This window comes from Sylvia atricapilla, chromosome 16, assembly GCF_009819655.1.
Source record: "Sylvia atricapilla isolate bSylAtr1 chromosome 16, bSylAtr1.pri, whole genome shotgun sequence".
Classification (NCBI taxonomy): Eukaryota; Metazoa; Chordata; class Aves; order Passeriformes; family Sylviidae; genus Sylvia; species Sylvia atricapilla.
This window is the reverse complement of record NC_089155.1, coordinates 12176115-12202580: the sequence shown is the minus strand read 5'-3', so window position 1 is coordinate 12202580 and position 26466 is coordinate 12176115. Positions and strand designations below refer to the sequence as shown.

The 26466-nt window shown below is 49.9% G+C and overlaps 1 protein-coding gene and 2 long non-coding RNA genes across 4 annotated transcripts in view; 2 read left to right on the top strand and 1 right to left on the bottom strand.

The window, feature by feature from the left end:
- The first annotated feature begins 2480 nt into the window (after window positions 1-2480).
- LOC136368612 (uncharacterized) lies at window positions 2481-6319 on the top strand. 2 transcript variants are annotated; one of them, XR_010744872.1, is made up of 4 exons: window positions 2481-2963; window positions 3792-4048; window positions 4720-4870; window positions 5365-6319. It is a non-coding gene; the product is annotated as an uncharacterized lncRNA (long non-coding RNA). The 2 variants fall into 2 exon arrangements; XR_010744871.1 differs by having other exon boundaries at window positions 2481-4048.
- A 3240-nt stretch (window positions 6320-9559) lies between these two features.
- RBM38 (RNA binding motif protein 38) lies at window positions 9560-24348 on the top strand. Its single transcript, XM_066330936.1, has 4 exons — window positions 9560-9871; window positions 10530-10653; window positions 11268-11322; window positions 22882-24348. The coding sequence occupies exons 1-4, from the start codon at window positions 9704-9706 to the stop codon at window positions 23180-23182; spliced, it is 648 nt and encodes a 215-aa protein (XP_066187033.1). The 5' UTR covers window positions 9560-9703; the 3' UTR covers window positions 23183-24348.
- The window catches only part of LOC136368610 (uncharacterized), a 169221-nt gene continuing 166803 nt past the window's right edge, over window positions 24049-26466 (bottom strand). Inside the window, exon 2 of the long non-coding RNA XR_010744869.1 lies at window positions 24049-24987. This is a non-coding gene — a long non-coding RNA (uncharacterized lncRNA). The remainder of the gene's footprint in view (window positions 24988-26466) is intronic.

The following is a 26466-nucleotide window of genomic DNA, read 5'->3' as shown; positions in this document are numbered from 1 at the left end:
TGCACAGGGACAAGCCCAGGAGAGCAGAACCTCTGCAGTGACCCACTGGGACACCAGCTACAGCAGTGTGAGCTGAGAGTGCAGTGACTGCACAGCCCCAGGCAGGCTGTGCCAGCTTGATTTCACTCCTTCCTCAGGGGCAAAGCAAAATTCCAGGTGTTTGCAGCATTTACCTGCTTCTGGCATGGGGATGGAGCTACACTTGGTTAAAGTAATCCACATTTTTAGCTTGTAAGGTAATATGAGACTGAGGCAGCACCACAAAAGGGGACCATGTGTCTTGGGAACACTCGTGCATGGACAGAGCAATTCCAAATGTTTGTGTTGCATCAGTTCTGCAAATGCTTTTTGTTACAGTGCATAAAAGATACAATACCTGCCAGCATTAGCTTTGTAAAGAGAGACCGTTTTCTTCTGTTGACTAATTATCCAGTGAATATATTCAGTTCGAAGGGACACTTCAATAATTTAGCAGGCATGTGCCAGGTAATACAGGAGCTTTTGTCTTACTGGTGGCACAGATCTGGAGTTGTGTGTAACCCAATCCCTGGCTTTACGTATTCAAGGAAGTGTTTGGTATAGCTCCTGTATCAAGTGCCACTGAGAGCAGGCCGAGATAAAAGATTAAGGTAATGCTCTTCCCTGGCAAAGGGAAAGTTTACCCTTTGCTGCCCGGGCTGTCTTTTCCAGGCAGTAACTGCTTTATACGTGTGAGGGGTGGATGTGCTGAGATCCAACCATGAGTTTATTTAGAAATAGAAAAATGCTGCAGACTGTGTTAAATACCCAGGTCAGCTAAGCCTGTCCTTAGGGGAGTGTTAACAAATGCCTTTTACTTTGACAGGGAATGCTTTCTGTCATCAATGTTTCCTAAATGCAGATTGTTGATTTGCTGGACCAGACAAGGAGAGAGATAATGTTCAGTTCCTGGGAACACTATGAAATAAAACTCAAGTAATGGATTTTTTTCAATCCTTCCCAAGGTACTTCCTCACAGTTGTGCGATTTCCCAGAAAGGTGTAAGCTCCAATATCCTTTTCTGACCCACTGCCTTCAGTCAGTTCAGTCACCTTCCTTTCCTTGCCTATAAAATGCAGCTTGCTACTGATCTACAGCAAGGGGAGATCCATTTTGTTTCGAATATGCCATGATTATTGCCCTCAGTAAAGGGCAGAGATAACACAGGAGCTCAAACTATTCTCAGATGACTAAACTGGAGTTCAAATACAGTCTTTACAACCTTTTTTCCTTGGGAAGGACAGCTGTCTGCCATGCTCCTGCTGTAACAGTGGGATTTATACGGAGTCGGGTATCACTTATTGACAGGGAATTGCTTTCTGCAGATACCTGACTCTTTTCCTTGGAGGTCTCCCTTTCCTCAGTAATGTTCATTCTTGGTCTGTAGCAGCAGGGCTGCAGACAGCAGTTGGTTGTTCAGGCATTAATGTTTAATTTATGGAGCAGCATCTATGGAACTGTAAAGAGGAACATCCACATTTGTGGAGCACTGTCAGACTTCAAACGCAAGTATTTCAGACACACTTTCACTGGGCTGAAACAGCTTTTCAAAAAACTGTTCTATCAGAAAGATGGCAAGTGTCTGTTCAAAGAGAACAGCTTAGCAAAACCTTGTCATTCACCCTCCAGCCTTTGTTCAGCCATTGGCTGTGTGATGCAGTTGGAGTCACTCTGCAGTGCTGACCTGTGTCTGTCACAATGGCTGAGCTCATCCAGTTCATCACCTGGACACCTTTCCTTGGTGGTCCTGCAAACAGCAGCAGGGAGAAGAGGGAGAGGATGATGAAACTCTCCAAACTATTCTCAGTGTGGCTTGCCCCAGGGTAACATCCCCACGAGTGACCTGCTGCTTAACAGCCCTCCTTATGGATGGTGCTGGCACAACCACACTTCTGGTAAGGAAGAAGAGTGGGTTTTTTCTCCTTTTTAGGCAGAAAATGTCATCAGAAAATGTCCTTTGAGGTGAGACTGGCCCTGGCACCCCAGGGCTGGTAAAAGCAAAACCAAGCAGCAGAATGGATTTCCTGATTTAGGACAGATCCAGGCACTTCATTCACGAGCTTGACTTCAAAACACAGGGCAGTGATCTGCCAGCCTTTGTGTCCTCCTGAGAGTTCATCTAAAAGCTGCCCTCTTTATTGTCCTGCACCTTTCTCTGCGTCCTTCCCCACTAACTGAAGGCATGGGCACCAACTGGGCCGTGTGATTTAGCAGGAAGTGGCCTGCCTTTGTCTCACTTGTCATGTTCAGCTGATGTCATTGTGCTGTTGCAATGTTGGGGACATTGTGTTGCTGCCTGGTGAGCTGTTGGTGGCTTTTCCTGGGAATCACTGCTCCAGCAGACTGGATGTGGATGTTGGACCCAAAGTGAGCTTTGACCCTTCCAAGTCAGGGATTGTGCTGCCCTGCTGTGGCACCATCATAACTGATTCTTTTTGTCAAAGGCCCATTTGGGATTTTTTTTTTTGAGATCGGGTAGAAGCTGGGATCATCCTGCCCAGATTTCAGCGCAGGTAACTCTGTTTTTTCTGTTTAAACACCTTCCCAGCCTCCCTGGATAAAGCTTCTGTATCCAGTGCTGATAAACTGGTTTGTTGTCTTGACATTCCAATTGTGTTTATATCCTGGTCAGAGCCCCTGCAACGAACCTTTGCTGCCTTGTGTTTAAATAGAGTAGACATGGTAACTAGAAGGCTCTAAAGAGTTTCAAACAAAACATTTAAGGAAGGTTTAACTGCCATGTTAATGTTTTTTTTTTCTTTCTGTGTGTGTTCTTCTGCACCTGGCCAGCTTCATTGTGGGCATTAAATACCTTCTAAAAGTACCACAAGTGGAAAAGCAGATATCAGAGTAGATGGATGATTTATCTCACTGGATGTGATGTGACAGAAGAGTCTGGATTAGTGAGGACTAAAATACAGCAACCTGGAGAAAAGGACCATGAGGTTAAGGAGGGGATCCATGGGGAGACCTGGGTGTGCTCAGCTGTGGGAAGGGGGATAGAAACTGGGATTGCCCCAATGCTATGGATGTGTTCCAGCTCTGCAGTCACTTGTCTTTTGCTGTTCAGGATATCTGCTGTGTCCATGCAGCTGTGCTCCACATCCCAGAGCTGAGACATCGTGTTTAATGCTCTCCTGTGTCCTGACTCTTCCCTGGCTGGAGTGGGTGGACAGTTCCTGCTCAGTTTGTCCTACCCCTGTCACGTGCACTCCCATGAAAAGGTCATGAGATGTGGCCCTGGCAGCTTTGGCAGAGATTGTTAGAAGCCTTCTGGCATTTTCTTTTTTTAAATCAGAAAATACCACTTAGTTTTAACATAACTCCACAAATATTTGAAAAAACAAATTAATGCTGTTTCAAAAGGCCTTAATTTTTCTGCTTCCTTCCCTTAAAGAATATTGAATGACTTCTTGTTCATTTTAAAACGTAGTTTTATGGTTTTCGAACTTCAAAAGTATGAAGTTGCAATTAATATTTTCCCAAAGTACAACATAAAATTGAAATAGCAAAAATATTTGTCTAACTATTTTGAGATGTAGTTTGCATGTTTGACTCACATGGAATGTTTTTTTCTAAAAAACTTCTTGAGGGAGGAAAACCCTTCTGATAATTAAATCCCAGCCTGAGAGAGATGGGACAATATTTTTATTAAAGAGAGAGAGACTTTCTGTGCAGGAATTCAGGAAAGGAGCAGTATCTTTACTGAAGGTTGTGTTTAGCAGGTAATAACAAGTGATTTCATCTCCTTATTCTTCTCTCCCTTCTCCCAGTGCCCTGCCTTGCAGATTTGGGGATACCTGAGCCAGTTCCTGAAGAGACTCTCCCTCCATGACATCACCAAATGCAAACTTACAGAAATGGGCAGGATTTTGGCCTACATATTTAATTTTCTGCTGAGATGTAGATGCTGTCACAGCAGGAAAATGTTTTCTGGATCTATCTCAGTGCTCCTGTTGCCTGGTGCTTGCTGCCAGTAGAGGAGTTGTGGTAGAAAATCTGGAGAGAAACTTCTGTCCCAGAAACCACCGTGAGCTGTTTGCTTTGTCCTGTTCCTTTTCTGCTTCTAACCCTTCATCATCCCTTTCCTGCCTTCTGTGAAGTAAACCAAAAACTAAGATCAGCTAGTGAAGGATTTCCTGGATTCGTTGCATGGTTTAGCTGCAATATGAACATCTGCACTTTCCATTAGTCATTCACTAGGACAGAGAGAGATCATCCCCAAGCTCCCAGGAAAGGCAAGGGTTACCACTGCTCCAGGCCAAGGCATTACAATACTGACGATGACAGAAGTATTTGGCAGAGATGCCAACCACGCCAGAAAACAAGCCACCGTCCTAATCAAGGGCAGTATTTTGATTGCTCAGAAAGCCAGCCCAGCTCCCTGCTGTCACACGGGGACAATCCCCAGCTGGCAGCCCCAGCCTGCAGCCCCAGCCCAGGGTCATTGCAGATCCCCAGGGTGCTTTGCCAGGGCTGGGGAGAGTCTGTGCACACAGCTCCCAGGAGCTCTACCTGGATAAATAGTGATCTGGAGATGGTGGAGGAGAAATTCCCCAAGGGCAGGGTAAAGAGCACTGAGAAATGTAGGTGTGACCACTCAGGGTGGCTGCAGCACATCTTCACCACTGAAGGGACACCACCACAGGGTCCACTGAAGCACCTTTCCTTGCTGACCTTGTCCTTCCTGGTGCCAAACAGGTGCTCCATCCTTCCCCTGGCACAAGGGCATGTGGAAGGAAAAGTGCCAAGCTGTGCTCTGAGAAACTCCTGGGAAATGGTGATGGTGGCACCAAGAGCAAAGCACAAGATTCCTGAACATGAGACACTCTCCCTGCTGGCAGTTGCAGAGGTATGAGCAATGTGATGGCACAGTCTCTCCGTTTCCTTGGCCATAGTTTATGCCTTTATTTTCATCTGGACTTATATCCAAGGCTTGCAGTGCACCTCCTGTGGCAAGATCCTCCCAGCAGTTAGGTGCTCTGCAATGTCTCCTCCAAGCCTCTTCTTTTTCAGGAATCTTGTTTGCAGTCACCAGGATTGGGTTTGTCCTTTGTCGTGGCACAGATATGCAATTTTCATTTTGTGAAGGGACATCAAACGGGAGGGCAGGAAAGTTTGGGGAAGTTTGAGGAAGTAGAATTAGATTTTTGATGACATTTCCTTTAGCCACACTCTAACACATACTTGTGGTCCAGCAGAATTGAGTGAGGTGTCCCATTTGTTGTTCTCTCAGTCCCAGAATTACCAATGTCCATATCCATGGGTTTTGGTGTGGGTTTTTTTTTCCTTGTTGTTGGTTTTTGGTGGGGTTTTTTTTTGTTGGATTTTTTTCTTTTTTTTTAGGTTACTGGAACATTAAACCAGATCACTCCAGACGCCCACTAGAGCTGATGGTCTGCTTGTGTGTAACCAGTGTACCCAGCAAAAGGAAACAGAGTTCACTCAGTTCTGGAATACTCAGAAGAGGAAATAGTCCTATTGGAAGATTCCTACAGAAACCAAAGCCAAAAAGCAGCCCTGATTGGGAACCTCCTCTGCTCGAGTTACAAGTGGCCAAAGAAGAATGATTTTCATTTTTCAGTTCTTGTTGCAGCAGCAGCTCTGGGTTAAGCAATGGTTGTGGTGTGCTCAGGGCACCAAACCAGAAAATCTGAGACAGAGGGCCCAGATGCAGAATTTCCTGCAATAACCTAAACCAAATGCCACTGGATGCGGCTCCCCTCAAGATCTCCCTGTTCACAGCCTCGCTGGTGGCCAGCATCCAGACTGAGCATTAGTAAAACCAACAAACCAAGCAGTTCCCACAGTGAGTCCCTTGCTCTCCAGTTGACTTATTTAACTGTGGAGCTTCTAAGGGGGATGTTTCATCTGCTGTTGTTGCAAGAGGCGGGTATCCATGGCAAAACCCGAGGGCACTGCCCTACAGCAATGAAGGCTTGGCTGAGCAGCAGCAGGAACTGGAAAAGGTCAGAGCTCCACAGTAGCCCTGCTCCATTTTAAAAATAAAACCCACCAGTTTGCTGAGAAATTAGGCAGGTTCTTCAGTGGTTTGAAGATCAGACCTGGGGTGTCTCAAATAAATTTTCCCAAAGACACTGGGGGAAGAAAGGAAAATGCTCAGGCAAGTCTACAGGGAGAGCAACACAGCCTCACTGCCAAGGGAGGCACTGACAAGAACTGAAAGAACTTTGGGGCTTTGCAGAGGCCGAGGAACAAGGAATATTTTCTGCTCTTTCCCCACCTCTGTCGTATTCTTGTACTCCCAAAGGTATCACTTCCTGCCATAATTTGTTAATTTTTTTTTTTTTTTTTTTTTATTCTTTAGGCAGGGACCATTTCTATATGGTTCTGTACCTGGATAGTCATGCAGTTCCACCTTCTCTAGGATTTTCAGTGGAATCCAGCACATTGGTTTGATGACCTGCAGCTATTCCATTCCACCTCTTGGATAATGCTGCTCAAGTCTAATGCTGAAGAAGGAGCCTTCGTGAATCAATTTTGCATAAGCCTCTAGGAATGTATTAATATGTAAGTAAAAACACAGTGAGTCCTCTTAACTGTGTTGAATTATCATAAAATTAATCTTCCCAATCTGAATGAGAATAGGATGCTCTGGATTTGCAACACAAATTCTGTACATTAAGGATACAGATGGTTGTACACCCACTGCAAAAGTGACTTTCCCCCCAACCTCCTCATTGACTGACCTGTGTAGGGTTTTTTTTTTTTAATTCTTAATAACTACAAAGGACTAAATGAACCCCTACAGCAGCTTATATCAGATCTGTGTTCTCCTTCTTGCTTACAGTCTGCTCTTAGATTTGTGCTAAGCCATGTCCTGCCTTCCCCAAGGCAGCTTTGTACTCCTGCTTTTGCAGGAGTTATCTCTGACCAGAGAAAGTTGAAATTTATTCTTCTCTTCTCGGGTACCCCTGTTGGTGCAGTAAAAGCACAGGGAGGTGTCAGCAAACTTGGCTGTGCCAAGCTCCTGCAGCTTTAATCTGATGGCTGGATTTTATCTGTAGGTGTTTTGAGGAGGATGAGTGCTTCTTCACAAGAACGAGGCAGGAAAAAAAAAATACAAAAGCAAATTAATTAACTTCCATAAAGTTATCCTTACTCACTTTCTCTTCCCTTTCCTGCTGTGTTTGTGGTAACAGCTCATTAGAGGCTGTGTTTGCAATAGCTGCACCATGAGACAGGAGATTTCATTTCCCGTCCTGCTTTCCAGGATGTGGCAGCACCGAGGCCGGGGGGTTTGTGGTGCCCTAACCCCTCTCTTGTTCTGTTCTGCCTCTGAGAGAACTCCTGTTCCTGCCTCCAGGGAAGAACAGGAGCTGGGATTTCCCCGGTGAGAGATGTGAGGCTCATGTTTGAGGAAGAAAAAAAGCCTGTGGTGTTTCCCCCCGCTGCCCAGCACGACCATGGAGAACAGAGATGCTGCTGGTCTCTCTGGAGGACTTTGCCAGCCCTGCCTGCCCTGCAGAGGAGCCCGAGTCTGGGTTGGATGATTTGAACCTTTGCCATCATTTGGAGCAGAATGAAGCTCTGTAAAAGGACAGTGACCGAATGCCAACTGGGTTGTCATTAGCTCGGGCAGCGCAGGAAGCAGCTGATGTGCAGTTTGTGGTGGAAGTCATGCAGACAGAAGGGGTGACTCAGGGATGGAGAGGTCCCAGCCCCGAGCCCAAAGGTGTATCCCAGGCTTGTTTGGATGGAGCAGGGACAGCTGGTGGCTTCACAGGACACAAAGGCCCCATGGGCCATCCATTTGCTGATGGCTGTCAGTTTTTTCAGAGATGCTGGGTGCTGCTGGCCCAGCTCCATCTTTCTCCCACAGTAATCAAAGGAAATGTACCCTAGTCTTGAAGTCTGGTGCTTCAGGACTGAGAAGCTTAATGGCTTTCCTTGGCTTTTGTTTTCTTCTCTCTTTTATGAAGCATAGGGTGTTTAAAACTATGGAAGCGATGCAAGAAAAATATTAATGAATAACTATGGAGTGCAGACATTAATGCATTCCTTTCTCTTGAAATAACTGGCTTTTCTCTGTGGGGTCTGTAACAAGAAAGTGTCTGCAGAGTCTGAACCTGCTGTATAGAAGCCAAAGTAGATGATGATTTAGAACTTCACTAGCTTTTTTTTTTTTTTTTCCTAAAATGTTATCTCTGCGTTTATCATGTTGCAAAAAAACTCCTTCTCTGAGAAATGACAAACCTAAAGCACAGGGGCAGTTCTTGAGAATCTGGGTGATGGGAAGTATGAACGAATAAAGTTTTTGGGATCCTCTCCCACAGCCCAAACTCCAGCTGATGCTGGAGAGGAGGAATTAAAGCACTGCAAGCACTCCACCACTGGAACTCCCCAGCGATGGGTTCTGAAGTACCAAGTAGCTTTTCAGCTTTTGTTTTCCTGCAGTTATGGACCAAGGGATACATGCAGCAAAGATGTGCTGTGCTACAGTAAGAATTGTCCCAGGTTTGAACGGCAGCTCAGGGCAGAAACCCGCAGGTCAGGTCAAAGGCACTGGCACTTCACAGCAGAAGCTGCCCCTGCTTTCACGGAAAAAATGCCAAAGGAGGATGGTGGAGAACCCCACTGCTGACTACCAGTGGACAGGGGAATGGCGCATCCCTGTCCCCAGGGGCTGCACAGGTACACATCCAGGTGCCAGTGGACAAGCAGGAGGCTAAAGAACCTGCCTGAGAAAGACACTTCTGAACCTTTATTCACTCCGTGCCCCCTCCTTGGCCCTTCCTCCTTGGCCACCGGGCTCCACACCACCCCTTCCTCCTGCCCTGCGTGCCACAAAGGCTGCCGGGGGCGGCTTTGTCCCCGGGCACCAAACCCTCGCCGCTGCGATGGCTGTACAAACAGCAGCGGGCCGGGGCTGCGGGACTGCCGCTGCTCGGGCGGGATCTTTGGCGGGCTCCCGCCGGAGCTCTGCCCTCTCCCGCCGGGATTTGTAATGTGTGTGCGGGGCCGGTACCCAGGGACCGCGGTGCCCATCCACCGGGACAAGCGGCGGGGAGCCGGGACAAGCGGGGGGACCCGGGACAAGCGGCGGGGAGCCGGGACAAGCGGCGGGGACCCGGACAAGCCGGGGTACCCGGGACAAGCGGGGGGACCCCCGGGCGGGCTGCGGGGAGCCGGGACAAGCGGCGGGGAGCCGGGACAAGCGGGGGGACCCCGGGGCGGGCTGCGGGGAGCCGGGACAAGCCGGGGTACCCGGGACAAGCGGGGGTACCCGGGACAAGCGGCGGGGAGCCGGGACAAGCGGGGGGAGCCCCGGGCGGGCTGCGGGGACCCGGGACAAGCGGGGGGACCCCCGGGCGGGCTGCGGGGAGCCGGGACAAGCGGCGGGGAGCCGGGACAAGCGGCGGGGAGCCCCGGGCGGGGCCGGACTCCGCGGGCCGAGCGGCGCTGCGCGGAGCGGCGGAGCGCCGGGGCGGGGCCCCGCGGCCCTACAAAGGCGGCGGCGGCGGAGGGGCGGCCGCTCTCACCGGCAGCGGCGGGCGGCGCGGGGCCGCGCTCCGGCTCCAGGCGCGGCCATGAGGCGGCTGTAAGGGCCCCCGGGACCCGCCGCCGCTCCGCTGCCTCGGGCCGCCGAAGCGGAGGGGGCTCGGCGGGGCGCGGCTCTCGGCTCGGGGTGGATGCCGGCCGAGGGCCGGCCGCTCCCGGCACCATGCACACCGTGCAGAAGGACACCACCTTCACCAAGATCTTCGTCGGGGGGCTGCCCTACCACACCACCGACTCCTCCCTCAGGAAGTACTTCGAGGTCTTCGGGGACATCGAGGAGGCGGTGGTGATCACGGACCGGCAGACCGGCAAATCCCGAGGATACGGCTTTGTAAGTGCCGGGGAAGGGGCCGGGGAAGGGGCCGGCAGCTGGAAGGAGCCCCGGGCCGGGCAGCCCGCCGGGGCGGTGACAGGCTCCCGGGGCGGTGACAAACTCCCGGTGCGGTGACAAAGTCCCGGTGCGGCCGGGCGGACCCCCGGTGCCGGGCCCTGCGGAGCCGCCGCCCGTCCCGTGGCGGTCACGGAGCTTGTGGCCGCTGCGGGAACCAGGGGCTCGGTCAGCGCCAAAGGCCGGGCTGGGGCCCGTTTGGAGCCCCCCGTGCTGGCCCGAGCCGTGCCGTGCCTTTCGGCACCTGTTGTCCCCTCCCGATGTCCGTGCGGGGCGCAGCGCGGTCTCCGCATCCCGCCCGCAGCTGCCCTGAGCTCCTCTGCTCAGGGGCTTTGGGGAAAGGCTCCGGCAGCTTCTTAAAAAAGCCTCGGGGAGGAGGTGGAAGGGCAGGGGAAAGCGGCTGGCACCGGCCCAGCGGGGAGACCGGGCACGGGGGGAGCGGCCGCTTTTCCGCCCAGCCGCGGCAGCCCTTCCCTCGCAAGAGGGGCTGCACCGAGCGAGCTCGATTCAAAATAGAACAGTACATAAACTCCGCTTAGTGCCTGTGGCTGGAGTGTTTACAAAGCGCTGTTGCCACAAACAAGGCTGTGCTCCGTTGCAGGTGACCATGGCAGACAGAGCTGCTGCTGAAAGAGCCTGCAAAGACCCAAACCCCATCATTGACGGCAGGAAAGCTAATGTGAACCTGGCGTATTTGGGAGCAAAACCAAGGAGTATTCAAACTGGTGAGGCATCCCGGAGATCCCATCTCTCTGTATTAGAATAACTTGTAAGGCGAGGAAACGAGTTCCTCGGGCTGGAACCGTCTGATCTGACGATGCACATTTATCTGTCCTCCATAGTTCTGATTGTTGGCTGAGGACGCTGCACAGTCCAGTTGCCTCTCTGCTGTATCTCCTTACTCAGCCCTGCTGCACTAATGTTACCCACCAAAGTTCATAGAACTGCCTTAAAGCTGTTTTCTTCCTGATCTATTTGCCCGTTAACCTCTTTGTTACATGAGAATTAACAGTAAGATCCACTTTGTCATTTCTGCCTTTGGTTTAATGACCACAGTACCCAGTGTGTAAAATAAGGCTTTATACCCCATTGTCTGTTCGATAACAGCACATTCACACTGGGCTTTCATCATGAATTCCCATCTGCTCCTCGTGCATATCACATATGCATGTTAAATTTAACTTCTTTCTAAATGGGGCTCTGAATTTGCTCACATGCATAGCAGATCAAATGCAAAGACGTGTGGTGTAATTCTGCCTGTGTGTTGCGACTTGAATGGTACAATGGATGCCATTCATTAATATTTCTTTTTTTTTCTGAACCTTTTTTTTTTTTTCAGGTTTTACCATAGGTGTGCAGCAGCTACATCCAGCCTTCATTCAGAGACCCTTTGGGTAAGTGGAAATGTTTCCTAACGGTCTGTTTGAAACCAGATTCACGAATCAACTTCCTCATTATTTAAAATGTGTGAAAAAAGCCTTCATCGTCAAGAGTGGACAGTTTCAACAGCTGTTGTTAATGTTTGGAGTACTTTATTTCTGGTGGAGATTTCAGAAGTTTTGTGCATTTGTCAGCTTTAATGTAATTCCCAAAGATCCTTCTTTATCCTCAGTAAATCTTAGTCATAATAAACCCAGTGCATTGCTCGCTGCTCTGCCAACTTCAAGAATTCACAGGAATTCAAATAAATGGAAAATAGTTTCTCTATTATAGTACTTAAGGTGTCAAAACAATTAAGCAAATTCTGTTCTCATGTTTCTCAAATAAGATCCTCTGCTTCCTCTGTGCCGTTTCCCACGTAATAACGCTTAGGATACAGTTTTATCCTAGAAAACAAATTGCATTGGAAGCAAAGTCTGTTACTTAATGAAAGTAACATTAGGTCAAAAATTGATTTTGGACAGATGTTATACAAGGCTTGAATAGTCTGCAAAAGTGGGCTTTTGTCTGCTGTTTTCAATAGCTTATACCATCCCTACTCGGTTAGAAAAGTCCTCTTTTTATACATCTAATAGGATCTGGCAGCTGCTCGGCAAAAGACAAGTGTGCTTCACGAGAACAATAGTGACTGTCATACTGCCCTCATTTAACTGTTTAATGATTGATGCAGCTCTTTTTTTACACCATTTCAGAAAGTGAATATTGATAAGGTTTTTTATTATTATTTTCTAAGAGCATTAAGAAAGTAGGTGCATTTTTTAAAGCTTTTGAGCACTGCCCTGGTGTGGTTTTTGTGTGACTCTAATATAAATAGATGGGATTTTGGCCTTTGTCAACAGCAATGCTTCATCCCTTCCCTGCTCTCCACTCATTTTTTGGGGGGCTGTTTTGTTTCTTCTTTTTTTTTTTTTTTTCTTTTTATTTTTTTAAAAGGAAAAAAAAACCTGCTAACAATAAAACTTTCATTCCTCTGCCCTTATGGCCACAGTTGCCAACTGCCTGGATAATCTCATTGCCACGAGTTTATGGATGTGAGAGGCTGTGTTGCCACAATAGTGCACACCCAGTGTACGTGTGCTGTGTACGGTTCAAACAAGTGCTTACAGCTCTGCTGGAAAGCCTTGAAGAACATCTGCCATGAAATGAAGAGTCTCCCCCTTTTTTTGGGGGGCCAAGGGCCACAGAAATCTATGCAGCCACATTAGGCTGCCTGGACCAGATGCTGCTTTTTAACAGCTCTCCTTGCAAGGAAGCTGCAAGGGCTTTCACAGCCCCCTTTGAGATGAGAACCCAGAGACTTGTGCATGGCAGTGCAGGAGAGAGGTTGCCAATAAAAGCAGCCTCTGGCAAGTCCTGCCATGCATGGGAACAGAGGAGAGCAGAATGGTGAAGCCCGTTAAAACTCCTCTTGCTGGCAGCAGCACCTTGCAGATTATCTGCAGTTTTCTGGGTGCCCTTCCTACCCTGCGGCCGCAGCTTTTAAAAACATTTTTTTTTTTTTTACCAACAGTTTGCTTTTGGTTTCACATCCAGAGGAGTGTGGGATCGACTGATTACACGTTCCTTGTGATCTAGGCAGTTCCTGTTGCAGTTCTTAGGCATTGGTTTCATCATTAAACCAGCAGAGCTGCAGTTAGCACATACAGTGGAGAACACTATAAATTATTTATCAGTTGCCAAGAGACAGGAACCAGGAGAATGGAGGGCTGGAGGCAGGGGATTATATATCATTATTTGCAAGCATCAGTAAACAAGAATTTCATTGGATTCAGTCATTGGTGCAGCAGAATCTCTGGAAATGTGGGTTTTACAGAATGTGTTTACCTGAGCACCACCTTTACCTGAGCACCACGACTGGGGCTGCTCTGTGGCTTCTCAGCAAAGCCTCAGGTGCTCAGTCGAGCAGCAGAGCTTGGCTGCCACTGCCCTCTTTGTCTCCTCAGTAGACCAACAAAATTAAGAGCCTGCCAAGCTCGACTCTTGCATTCCCTTGAACCCACGATTTCCTTGGCCCTCAGTGGGATGTGAGAGTAGATGAGGAGTTTATCAGGGTCTGTCACTGCGTTGCTGTTGTCTGTTTGCACCACGCAGAGTGGATCCTCACCTTTCCCAAAGGGCTGCTTTGCCCCTGGTGTGAGATGCTGCCTGGCTCTCCCTCCTGCAGTTCCTGTCTCTGCACAGTGTTTGGGCCCGGGGGCTGGCCCTGTGGTTTCCAAAAGATGATTGTCACAGGGTGCCTGGTGAGCTGGGCTTGGGGGGCAGGAATGAATGAGCAGCCGTTAGCTCCTGGGCAGTGAGCGAAGGGTGAGCAGCCAGTCACGTCCCAGATAGCAACCCACAGAAAGCAGGTTTTGGTGAAACCTGAAATGAATGGAAACTATGAAAATTACCCAAACACCAGAGAGGATTATTTATAAACTAAAGGCTCCCCTCACCCCAGCCCCAGACACCCTAAATGCAGCTGTAAATATTGCCAGGGCCATGCGGAACAGAAAGAGAAACCACGAGGAGCCTCTCTCCTTCCTCCTGCTGTCCTGGCAGAGGAGGCACTTGCACAGCAGACAGCACGGAGTCAGTAGTAAATCCTGTTTGGAAAAGAAGTTTCTAGCTTGTTGTAACCAGAGATCTTAACAGTAATGCAAGGCAAAGGATGTGTCTGTCAGGGTGACTTGGAAATCTGGCTGCCGAGTTTAGGGAAGCAGCATTGGGCCTGGGGCTCAGCCTGGAGCTTGCAGACTGTGCTGTGCTTGGGGGCACCTGGCAGTGCCAGCGTGTCCTTGTGATCAGCTGATGTGGCAGAGCTGCTCGCTCCCACCTTGTGGTTCCCTCCTGTGGCACTCCGGAGCTGGAGGCAGGTTTGAGTCTGTGCAAGGAACAGGAATTCCCTGGTTCTCCTCTTTGCTTGCTGCTCTGGACACGGGCAGCATATGGCAGATGCATTCCTGTGGCTGTGCCTCAGCGAAGGAGCTATCTGTGTGGGAGATCTACCAGTGACTGAGTAAGTGACTGAGCTCTTGCAAACATAAAGCTGTCTCTTGTGGCAGGATCCAGCTTTTTCCATAGCTGCACATTGGATGTCATTGCTCCAGAGACCCCATCCGTGTGTAGTTACTTGTTTTGGTGGCCCCCTGCCTCTGGCCCACATTTCATCTCCATTTGGCAAGGTCAGAAAGAGTTAAATCTCTTTTGAGTTTAAAATTTCATGCATTGATGCTGCTGCAGTTAGGAAGTGAAGAAAGTCTCTCTTTGTGTCAGCCCAGCCTCCCTCGCAGCTGTTTATCCTTAAAATTTCTCTATCGGGTTAAAAATAAAAGGCAACAAACTTTCATCTTTTCTGTGGTTATGCTTATAAAAGGGCACGTGCTGTGCCCAGCCTCTGTCCGCTGGCATCCCCCTGCTCCACCTTCCCACTGCCCACTTTCCAGAGCTGGAGGCTGCAGGATCCACCCCACCCTGCCAGGCTCATGTGGATGGAGCACCCAGCACCTGGTGTTACCCTGTGCCAGGGACATGAAAGCCTAAGGGGACATTCCCTAAGAAATGTCCAAATCCATTTTCCAAACGGCTTCAGCTGCTGGTTCTCATGCACGGTGGCTGCTGTTCAGACCAGATCTTGCTAGTTGGAAAGCAATCCCTTTCTTGTTTTTTTTTTCTTATTTTATTCTGTGTTTTTAAAACATAGACACGTGTTTATAAGCAGATTGGATTGATTTGAGAATTTTCTCAAACATCTACTTCAAGATGGCAAATGCTGGTGTCAGACCCAAGGGTTTGGTGTGCCTATTTTTTGGGTTTGGGGCACAATTTGCTCGTGTTCTGCCTGTAAAACAACACAAAAGCGTGGTGTGATGTAGTGACCTCACGCTTGGCTGTGTGAACGACGTGCTGAGCTCAGACCTGTTGCAAGGGACAGGCTGTGGGTGAAGGATCTGAGCCATTCCTGGGCAGTCAGGGCACCACAGGCTTCTGTGTGATGGAGACACAGCCTGAGCTGGCTCTGCCTTTGTCTCTGCAGCACACGGCTTGAGCTGTGCCGTCTTCTCTGTGTGGTTCCATTGCCTCTGGTGGATTTCCTCTTTGTCCTCCCCAGCACAAGAGCAGCCTCCTCAGCAGCAGAGACCCGAGTCCTTTCCCGTTGGTGCAGGAGCTGGGGAGTGACACATCCAAAATTCACCCGCGTTGCTCTGGCTGGTGCCACGGAGTCCCAAAGTGGCGGATTGATGCACAAGTCTGAATTTCCAGAGCAGCCCAGCTTGTGCTTGGTCTCATGTTTCCTTTGAGCAGCTGTTGGCATATGGGCCCCAACTCGTAGTATTGAAGCACATGCCCAGTGATTGCAATGATGAATGCAGCCCTGGGCACCCTGCCCCAGCACTGAGGGCACCAGCCAGGGAACCAGACAGTTGTTGTGCTGATAATTTGGTAGCAAGGACACCGGGTCATTTCTAAATACAACTTTTATGAAGAACTTGTTCCCCACGGATGGGAGCAAGCTACATACCAGAGCTAAATATACTCCATGATCACAAAAGATGAAAAGTCCTGGACCTCGCAGTTAAGACTCAGTCTCCAAGTGCTGTAAACAGGGTTGTGCTGTCACTTGCAATTTCCCTGTCACCAGCTTTGAGCATTTTAGCTCTCCTGTGTCAGAGTTGAGCTGCTCTGGCCAAAGCAGAGGCTGGGAAAGCCGTGCTCAGTCCAGGCATCCCCCATGATTCCAGCTTGCAGGAAGGTGTGCAGGGATTACGCTGAGATGTCTTAAACGTTCTGCCACCACAAAGGCACAACTGATAGCAGCGATCACGAGCTCTTAAAACGGAATTTCTTTCTGGACTGAGAAATTACTTAATTACTTGTTTTATCAGTGTAGGTCTTCTTTTATCAAAAAGAAATATTTCATTGCTTCTTCCATTCTGCTTCAAAATACTTCATCTCTCTGAGAAAGGGGTTTTGATAATCAAATGAGTGGATGGTTTTAATTAAAGGTCAGTGGAAGGGATCATGTGTAAAGAAAAGGGAACCAGTTGAAAAGGGAACCAGTTGAAATAATAATGTGTATTATTCCAAAACTTGTCAGGTACTTCAGAAGACTTTAGAGATGTTTCTGCCGTTGATTTTCTCTAAATTGCAGAAGAAAATTGGAGAGTTCAGACAAAGGCAGAATTCTGGGCCTTACTGGGTTAATCTGTTGGAGACTCTGGTTTTCCCTACGATCCTACCAAGCTCCTCACAAGGATGTTGAGGGACTCAGGTTCCTGTCATGCACCAGTGTGAAACAGGCCCTGTTTCTTCTGTCAGTTAGTTTCTGGTTTGGCCGTGCTGATAACTGGAGAGGGGAGGGGTTTTTTCCTTCTCTGGAGAGCTGACTAGTTGCGGATAAACTTCCATGTGGCTTTTTCCTTGGTGCCAGATGGCTCTTGTTTCAGGCAGATGTTATCTCCTGCTACCTGAGTGTTTTTCAGCCTGCTTCTCTCCAAAACTATTTTTGGTCTGGCCCAGCATGCCTCTGTTTGGGATCATGGTTTGGTTGTTTTTTTTGGGTTTTTTTCTTTCTTCCTTTGGGTGTGGGGGGAGGCAAGAAGCAGAGGATAAAGCTATTGAGCCAGGCTATAACTCATGGTGGAGCTCAGCGTGTTGATCTGAGACTCTTGGTTGAGCTGAGAAAAAGGATTAGATCTTTGTGAGATGCGCTCCCATCTTTGGTTCTGCTGCCTTTTTGTTTTTTTTACTTCTTTCTGGTTTATTTTTCCCCACTGACTGCAGTCTGGGACAGTCTGATGTGGCACATCACGCCTTGGTGATTGCCACTGGCCTGGTGACATCTGCTCCCAGCAGGGAACTCAGTCCTGTACCTGTTGTATAAATCTTCTCAGAGGGGCAGAGGAGGATGAGGAGAAGACAGACAGGCAAATAGTTACACGAGGAGCAGAAATTGTGTTGATTGCTGTTCTGTGTGTGTGTCATATTGCAGCAGGTGATGATAAACCCCATGGAGCTGCAGAGTCCATCCTTGTGTGACTTTGAGCTGGCTGGGATAGCTGGCTGATGAGGCAGAAGCTGTTGACATTTCGTGTTTAAATCAGCTCTAGCAGGGACATTTCAGGAGTTGGAGGATTGTCACGTTGTGGTTGAAGCCCAGCCCTGTCAGTGGATGGTGAGGGATCGTGGAGTGATCAGGGCACCCAAGTGTTAGTGGATAAACCGTGATCCCCTCCTGGAGTGGGAGTCCTGGTGGGTTGGCAGGGACCCCCAGCCATCCTCCAGCCTCCTCCTCCTGCCTGGATGGAGAACAGCACCTGAATTTCTCACATCTCCACAGCCTGTCATCGTGGCTGGGGCCCGTATGATACCTGTGGCCAGCCCTGCCTGCACTCCACACACGTTCACTGAGTGTCTCCTCCAGGTGAGTGCTTGCTGGCTTGGGAGTGTCCCTCAGGAACGATTCTGGGAGTGTGAATTCCACCAGGATGTGTGCCTGCATCTCCAGCTCTGCGGTGGGCTGTGCTTCCCAGAGCAGCTTTCAACTCAGGAGCCCACTTCAAAATAACCCCTTTGGATCTGCTGGAGGTGCCCCGTCACCAGGGGCTGTGCCCAGCTGGTTCTGCAGCACCCCCAGCCCCTCCTGCCATCCGTCACGTGCTGTGGCACTGTGGGTGTCCCTGTGGCAGCCAGTGGGTCAGCTCCAGTGGAAATGGAGGCCAAATTCCTGGGGTCAAATGCCAGAATTTGTGCCTTCGCTGGCAGACACAAAGGGCTCTGTTTCTTTTATTCTTCAAGGAATAAAAGGCTGGTCGTGGTGGTGGCATTTGTGTGCTGATCTCTGTGAGGCTGCCAAGAGCCCTGTGCCCCTCCTCGTTTCCCAAATGCTTGTGTGATGCCGTGTCCCTCCTGACAGAGGGGTGCAGCTGTCTCCACCTCTTCAGAGCTGATGAAACCAGCTCCCAGCAGGGCTGGCAGAGATCAGGGGGGTCAGGAACTCCCACCCTGTTGCTCTCCTGACCTCGTGCAGCTTGCAGGAGCAGCTTGCAGGAACAGCACGTGGCTCATGTGTAGGAAGTCCTCCTGCAGGATAGCAGAGAGCTGAGAAGATGCAGCTAAAGCACATTTTAGGTGTAAATCTGATACAAACCAGTCAAACGTATGAAATGTCTCTGAGATGAGCTCTGCTGGGAGAGCTGCTGATGAGAGCTCGTTCCTCCTCCTCAGTGTTTGGGGAGAGGTGTGGGACACACTTCCTCCTGACTTGTCCCTTTTCCCTGGCTGTCCCCCAGCCAGCCCTGCCCTGCTGCTGTGCTGAGGACACCTGGCTGAGGGCAGGTTTTGAAAGGGACTTTTTCATCTGCCTGGAGCCACGGGCGCCTCCCCTGACGTGTTTGAACATCTCCACCCAGACCTGCACCAAAACGGGGCTCCTCTGGTTCTGTCCCCCAGCCAAAGCAGGACAGAGCCTGTGTCCCCTCTGCCCGTGGCTCTGCAACCATCTCTTTTGTTCTGCTTCCATTCTGGGCAGTGTGGCATGGTGCCACATGGTCAGGAGCGTGGGCTGGCACCACGAGGGCCCTGCCACGTCCCTGCTGTCCCTCCTGGTGTCCCTCCTGGTGTCCCTCCTGTGCCACTGCTGCCTCCAGCCTTAGGTTTGACCATGCTCCTTGTGCTGGGTGGCCTCTGCCCGTGGCTGGGTGTCGTGCCAGCAGCATCTCTGCTCACAGGATGACTTTGGTGTGTGGTGGCCACGGCTGATCACTTGGTTGGTGTTTTACAATCACACCCTGTGTGTTTTTGATGAAGTTCTCTTCTGGCTGGCAGGGCCCTTCGTGGGGGTTGGAGGAAAACTGCAGGGAGGGAGGAAGGGAAAGGCATCTTAAAACACAGATGTGACTCACCCTGTAGAAATTCAGATTAGAGTTTGCTGAGTTCTAGAAAGAGAACTCCAGAACAGCTTTTTTTTTTTTTTTTAATTTATCTCCTGAAAGTTCCTCTTCAGAAATAATGGAAGAGGGGGAAATATTTTAAGATTTTCTGTGCGTGCTAAATGTAGCCAGCAGAGAACTTCATCCTATTGCACTGGTTTGTTTTGTTTGTAGCTGCAAGTCATCAAAGTGACCTTACTTTGGTTTGTGTGGTTTGTTTTGATTGATGGATTGCCAGCTGTCCACCTAATTCAGAAGACCAAACTGTATAAAATCTTGATTGCAATTTCTAGCTGGATTATTGAAATCCTACAGACCAAAAGAACCTTCCCTTTTCCCTTTACATTCCCTTTAGAAGCAGATCCTGGAGTTGCTGAGTGGGATGTTTTAGTGTGGTACCAGCTGATGTGAGGGATGAGTGCTTGTGTGTGCACTGGGCTGGTGGGATGGATTTCTGGAAGTGGGCCTTCCGAGATATAATGATGCTTTTTATTCCAAGTAGCACTGAAAAGCTGGAATTTTTCCTTGCTGAAGGAAAAACGTAGTGCAGGGTGTTGTGGGTTTGCTGTCTCTGAGCCCACCCTGGAGCTGCAGTGGGGGAGTTCCAGACATGAAAGCAAAGCCAACAATGCGGAGTTTATTGGGATGAGTTGGGAATGTCCCCTCACCCTGATGGCACCACGTCCCCCACGTGGGCTGTGCCAGCTCTGGGGAGCAGTTTGGTGGCAGCAAGGGGTTGGGGGAGCTGCTCAGACAGGATGATGCTCAGGCTGGATTGCTGGGATCTCTCAGACTGTCCTGGTCGTTTGGTGAGCTCAGGAGAAATGCCTGTGGGCAGGAAAAGTGCAGGCTCCTCCTCTGCTCCTGTCAGCAGGTGATTTTTAGTGGATTATGCTGTTTGTTTTTTTTTTTTTTTTGTATTTGTATTTGTGAAGTGATTTTAACTCTGATGGGCCCTGGAGTACCAGGAGGTGGCAGGGTGTGACATGCAGGGAGAAGCGAGGAGCAGCCAGAGCATCCATTCCCAGTCTGGGATGCAGGATGTTGGCTGAGCTGCTGATCCACCAGGGCAATAAGCATGGGCAGAGCCTGCTCATGTCATACCCAAGGGTATGCCTGGGGATGCCAATTTATATATATATAAAATTATATATAATATAATTGCACCTCTGAGTTATTTAAAACCAAATGAAAGAGGAAATCCCCCAGTGACAGGCGTGAGGAACCTCTGGGTGGGATCAGCTCTGCTCCTCCAAGGGGTGGCTGCCACTGCCTGCTGTGAGTGTGTGACATGAAGTGCCCTTGGGCTGAGCTGGTGCCTAAGCTCCAGCTCTGATTCAGCTGTGCTGGCCTCAGTTTGGATCAGAGCTGAACAAAAAGGGATTCAATGAATTTCTGCTGCCTCATCTCATTCTCGTTACCCACAGGGTGATGCTGGGTCTGGTGTGTTTATGGCCTGAAGGGCTGTGAGGTCCCTCTTGCTGTCCAGGGGTGTCTGGTGGCCTCAGAAGAAGGTTTTGCACTGAAGCAAAGCTTGAGGTGCTGCTCACATCATCCATCCTCCCTGGGCATGTGGAAGGACCCTGATTTCAGAGGCAGGGTTGCTGTGTGGGGAGAGCAGAGCAGAGCAGAGCAGTCGTTCTCTTGTCATGCAGATTTTTCTCAAGCGAAAACAAACCGCATATGGGAGTGGGAAAAGGAGAGAAAACTCAAGCCCTTGTTTGTGAGAAGCCTTTCTCCTGCCTGAAGAGCAGATTAAACCATCCAGTGCTGGTTGTAAAGCAAGTGGGAGCAGCCCTGTAGGTGCTGGGTAGGAGGGACAGCCCCAGGTGGACCCCAGCACGCTGCAGGTGGTGGCTGAGATTTGGGATGCTCAGGTGGAACGAGGGAAGCCATGCACAGCCCTGTGCCTTGTGAAGAGCCTGTGGGAGGCTTTTAAAAGTGGTTGTGTTTGAAAATGTGCTGTCAAACACACATCCACACAAAAATCCCCAAAATATTTGAATCTACGTAATCTCTCTGCAGAGTTTTGCCTTGGTTGTTTTTGGGTTTTTTTTTTTTTTTTTTTTTTTTTTTTTTTTTTTTTTTTTTATTGGCCAAAATGAGTTGTGTTTGGAGACAGGGTGGCACAAGTTTTCAGGGGATGGTTTTGCTTCATTCTGTGGCCTTACGTGGTGCAGCAAGCAGTGGCCAAAGGGACCTTCTCCCCAGGGTGCCCTTTTTGGTGTCACTCTGCCACACTCTTCAGGCCACATGCAATTTTTGCCTGGCCCGTGGCAGTTTGTGTGGATGTATCTAAACCTTGAGGTTTGCAGAGTTTTTGCCCTTGTTTGACACCTGACTCGATGTGGGCCCTTTGGAAAACGCAGCCCTTTCATTCTGATGCTTTTTTCCTCTCCCTTTCCTCCTCATTAGCAGTTTCTAGCAAATTAGTAGGCACTCCTGCATTAATCACCTCCAGGATCTTTCCATCTATGGCCTTTAATTGACTGTGACATTGTTAAGTTCCTCTCAGCAGCTCAGCTACCTCAGGGCAGGAGCAAATCTGGGAGAAGCAACACTTTTGGACCCTCATGGAAAGGGCAGCAGAGATGCCAGGGGGAGATGTGACAGCTCATGGACACAGGAGTGTCACTGCCCTGCTGGCTACTGGGGGAAAGAAAGCAGCGTTAAATATCTCATGTTTTACAACAAACACCCTGTAGCATTCCCTAAACATCCAGTGTTGTGGAAACACGGTGTAAGTGTGTAGTAACTGATAACACCTGGCAGGCTGGAGGGCCTGGGGCTGGGGTCACTCCTGGTGGGACAGGTGGACAGTGACATGTTGTCCCTGGTGCCAGGAGGTTCCCCACGGGGCCTGTGGCTCCTCAGGACCCTGCACCCAAGTTTGGATGGAGAATACAGGAGGCAGAAAGGCTGGCAGGGACAGGCAGGGTGTGTGTGAGCTGAGGAAATGAGGTGAGCTGGGGCTGTGTCACGGCCCTCCAGGGAGCTTGTTTTGGGGACCAGCAGCCTGGTTAGTGGGAGATACAAGTCTTGGGGAGCAGGGGGTGTGTATTAGTAGCAGCTCATGCTTCACCTTGCACTTCTCCCACCCTCAGGTCTAGGAGTGTTCACTTTCCATCCCACCCCGGCGAGCACCTCTCCCTCGAGGGCAGCACCACCTCCATGCCTGATGCACATGAATTTGGCAATGGGGTGGGGAAAGAGGGGACGTACACTCCAGGAGGAAACCCCCACCCATCCACTGACTTCTCCCACCCTCGGGTCTAGGAGTGTTCACTTTCCATCCCCACCCCAGCGAGCACCTCTCCCTCGAGGGCAGCACCACCTCCATGCCTGATGCACATGAATTTGGCAATGGGGAGGGGGAAAGAGGGGACGTACACTCCAGGAGGAAACCCCCACCCATCCACTGACTTCTCCCACTAGGAGTGTTCACTTTCCATCCCACCCCGGCGAGCACCTCTCCCTCGAGGGCAGCACCACCTCCATGCCTGATGCACATGAATTTGGCAATGGGGAGGGGGAAAGAGGGGACGTACACTCCAGGAAGAACCCCCAGCGATCCACTGACTTCTCTCCCTTTCTGCCCCACAGGCTGACGCCTCACTATGTTTACCCCCAAGCCATCATCCAGCCCAGCGTGGTGATCCCCACTCCCGTGCAGTCCATCACCTCTCCCTACATCGACTACAGCGCCGCCAGCCAAGCCTACTCCCAGTACACCACAGCTGCCTACGACCAGTACCCCTACGCTGCCTCCCCTGCCGCTGGCTTCGTGGGATACGGCTACACGGGCACGGTGCAGCCTCCCATCACCGCCAGCAACCCCGCGGCACCCGCCGCCGCCTTCGTGCAGTACCAGCCCCAGCAGCTGCAGCCCGACCGCATGCAGTGAGGAGGGGCCCCTGGCAGGACAATCTCTCACCCGCCGTGCAAGGATGCGACCGGGACAGCAAGGAAAAAACCCGACAAAAAAACTTAATAAAAGAAACAAAAATCATCCCCCCCGCCCCGGCCCTTTATATTCCCCCTCTCCTTATGTAGGTGCGTATGGATACCTGAGGTATTTATAGCGTTGAGGGCGAGCCGGAATCTGATTGTGTTTATGGAAAGTGGACTTCTGGTAAGTTTTGGTGGTTTTCTTTTTTTTTTTTTTTTTCCCCTTTGTTTTTTTTTTTCTTCAACCTGGACAGATACTGTCTCGAAGATGTTCTAAAAGCGGCTGAAATGTTTCACGGGAAAACTACAGATTCTTGCACGCGTCGCGGTCTGCTTCCATCACCTGTGGTCTTCTTTCTGCTCCCCCTCCTTCCTTCCTTCCTCATCCAGCCTACAATCCTCTTTATTTACTGGTGAGGTACAGAGGTACTCGGAGAACATGGAAAAAAAAAAAAAAGAGCAATCTTATTTTTTGGTTGTACAAAAACTTTGTAATACTCAGAGATGCCTTACAGAAAAAAAAAAAAAAAAAGCAAAAGAAAAACTATTTTTTAATATTTATTGCGATTTTATTCGCATGAGCTGTGAATTGCAGACAGAAGAATAGTAAGTAAGTATCTGCCTTGTTTAATTCTCATTTTACTAAATTATTGTATGTAGGTAAAAGTTCTTAAGTAATTGCTGAATCACTTCAACATGCAAAAGGGAATATTGGCTTGAAGGAGAGCAGAATATTCCTTTAGTCAACGCACTGTACTATTTTCTTATTGTAATTGTTACTCTGTTAAGATTATCTCAAATTTAGGTATATTTTTAAATGCAAAAAAACCAACCAAGAATACTGAACACTTTGTCTACTTTGGTAGATCTTTTGTTACAATGCTGCAACCTATGGAGACATTTACAGTATTTATGTAAAAGAGATTGGGGGGCTGTTGGCCAGCAAGGTTTAGGAGAATATCCTGAGTGGAGCAATAGAGAAAAAGGTGTTACGTCACTGAACAAATGGGTAAATGTAACCTTTTTATGCCTGTAATCCAACAGCCAAATAAAGGAAGAGAACAGGCGATGTAAGTGCATTTCTACAAAGACAGCAATAAACTATTTTAACTTTTAAAATTACTCAGTATGGTACCATGTTTGCTTGGCTGCGGTGCCTTAGGGGGTGTTTCCCAGCCCACCTGGTCTGGCCGTGCTGGGCTTCACCTTGGAGTGTGACATGGGACACAGGAGCGTGTCCTGCTCTGATCCTGGTGATGCCACCACCCTGCAGCTTGTCCCACGTGCTGTCCTTGTTCTTCATGTCCCCGAGGCACCTCAGGGTGTCTGAGCTCCCAGAACCCTGTGGGCTGGTACCGAGTGCTTCCTCACACCGTGTGGAGCAGAGAGTGGGAGGTGTTGCCATCCTGCTGCAGCTCCAGGGGCAGTGGGGGCAGATGGGATCTCATGCCAGAGTTTTCAGGACATGGCTTTCCTTCTGTTATTTGCCTAAAATAAGTTGGGGGTTATTTTTTCCTAAAATTTCATTTCTCTGAAACAGAGTGGTCTGCCAGAGCTCTGTCCTGGTTAAGGGGATTTGTTGAGGATTATCTCAGGTCCAGCAGAACCAGGCAGGTGCCAGCAGCAGAGAGACTCTCACCCTTCAACCTCATTTGCTGCTCTGATGCTGCATTTGACTTCCCCCAACCAGCTTCCTTTGGAGTTCAGGTTTTGACAGTTACAAACTTCAAGAATCGAGCTGTAAAAGTAAATAAAATGACTCTGTTTGATCACGCCAGTTATCTGGTTCATCTCCATAAAGGTCATGCAGGCCTGGTGCCAGGAAGGATCGTGTTTTTGGCACCAACATCTGCTGCTGCTTCAGGTGGTGATGCCCAGAGCCATCCTGGGGGAAGAGGATGCCGTGGGATGGAAGTAGAGGCAGTTCAGCTCTGTGGCTGCCCCGGGGAGCTTAAATACCCACGGTGGACGTGTCCAATGTCATCAGTGGCGCTCGGAGTAAACAGCCCACCTCGATGAATGGAAACAACTTGCCTTGCGTGAGAATGCAGATCCTGGAGGGGCTCTGTTCATCCTGCCCGAGGGTTTGCTTACAGCCATGTGGGTGACATTTATTTCCTTTTTAAGTAATTACTTTCTGGATCCGCCGTGGGGCTGCCAAAGGAGTAAGAGGCGCATCCAGCGCGGTGCTGGCGGGAGCCCGGCCCTGCCTTTGAAGTGCTCTCGGGGCTGGAGATTATTCAGCAATTCTTCTTTCTCCCTGTCAGGGCTCCTTCGGAAGGAGAAGGGAGGGGAGGAATTTTGGATGGGGGTGCTGGGGAGCCCCTGGCCCCAGCCCAGCAGCTTTGAGGTGCCCGTCCCCAGGCAGTGCTGAACTGGGCTTTCGTCTTTGCTGGGGACCCACATCTCCTCCACTCAACGGGGACAGCAAAGCTGCTGAAAATCCATTTGTTGCTCAAAACCCCCATGTGTGCAGCGGGCCCTGAAGTGAAAAGAGTGATGGTTTTCCATTTAGTTGTCTGGTTTCCTGAGAGGTGCCAGGAGGCGAGAGCGCAGGCAGTGCCCAGTGCCATTCCTGGATCCCGCTCCCTTTTGCTCCGGGCTCATTTCGAGAAGCAGCCACATCAAAACAACAGCCCGACCTGCCGCCTTCCTGCTTGCGAAAAGCCACCTGTGACACTGCGATTGCGGGCGGGATAATGAACCCTGCCGTCCTCCTTCCCGGTGGGAGCGGGGCTGTGCTGCCAGCTGCTGCTGGGAGCCTCCGGAAAGGAGCCCGAGCGCTTCCCTGGCCCGTGCTGGGCTGGGAAAGTGGGAAGAGCTCAAAGGATTGCAGTGTTAGAAGGACAGGAGATGAACTGCAGAGTGTGAGCAGTGGGGTGTGCGGGAGAGGCAGTGGCTGCCTGGCTCCCCACTGATGGAGGTGACACAGGGCGTGTGCTTAAATCATTTTGAAGTTGCTTAAAAGTATAATTTTATATAAATATATACATATATGTATTAGTTTTTAATGCACTGTTTGATGGAGCATCTTCTCCCACCTCCTTATGTTGTCCCAGCACAAAGAAAGCTCATCCTGGGCAGCTCAGCTCTGCTGCAGGCAGACAGAAGCCAAGGGAGGGGACGAGCAGGAGGGTCACAATTCTTGTTTTAACAGCTTCGGTGAGCCACAGGGACCAGGAGGAGCGGCAAGGGCTGGCTGGTTTTGGCAGCAGTGCCCTGGCAGCACCATCTGCTTGG

Coding starts and splice junctions, on each gene's coding strand:
- RBM38 (XM_066330936.1), top strand. CDS start 9,704: ATGCACACCGTGCAGAAGGACACCACCTTCACCAAGATCTTCGTCGGG. Junction 9,872..10,529: donor AATCCCGAGGATACGGCTTT/GTAAGTGCCGGG, acceptor GCTCCGTTGCAG/GTGACCATGGCAGACAGAGC. Junction 11,323..22,881: donor TTCATTCAGAGACCCTTTGG/GTAAGTGGAAAT, acceptor TCTGCCCCACAG/GCTGACGCCTCACTATGTTT.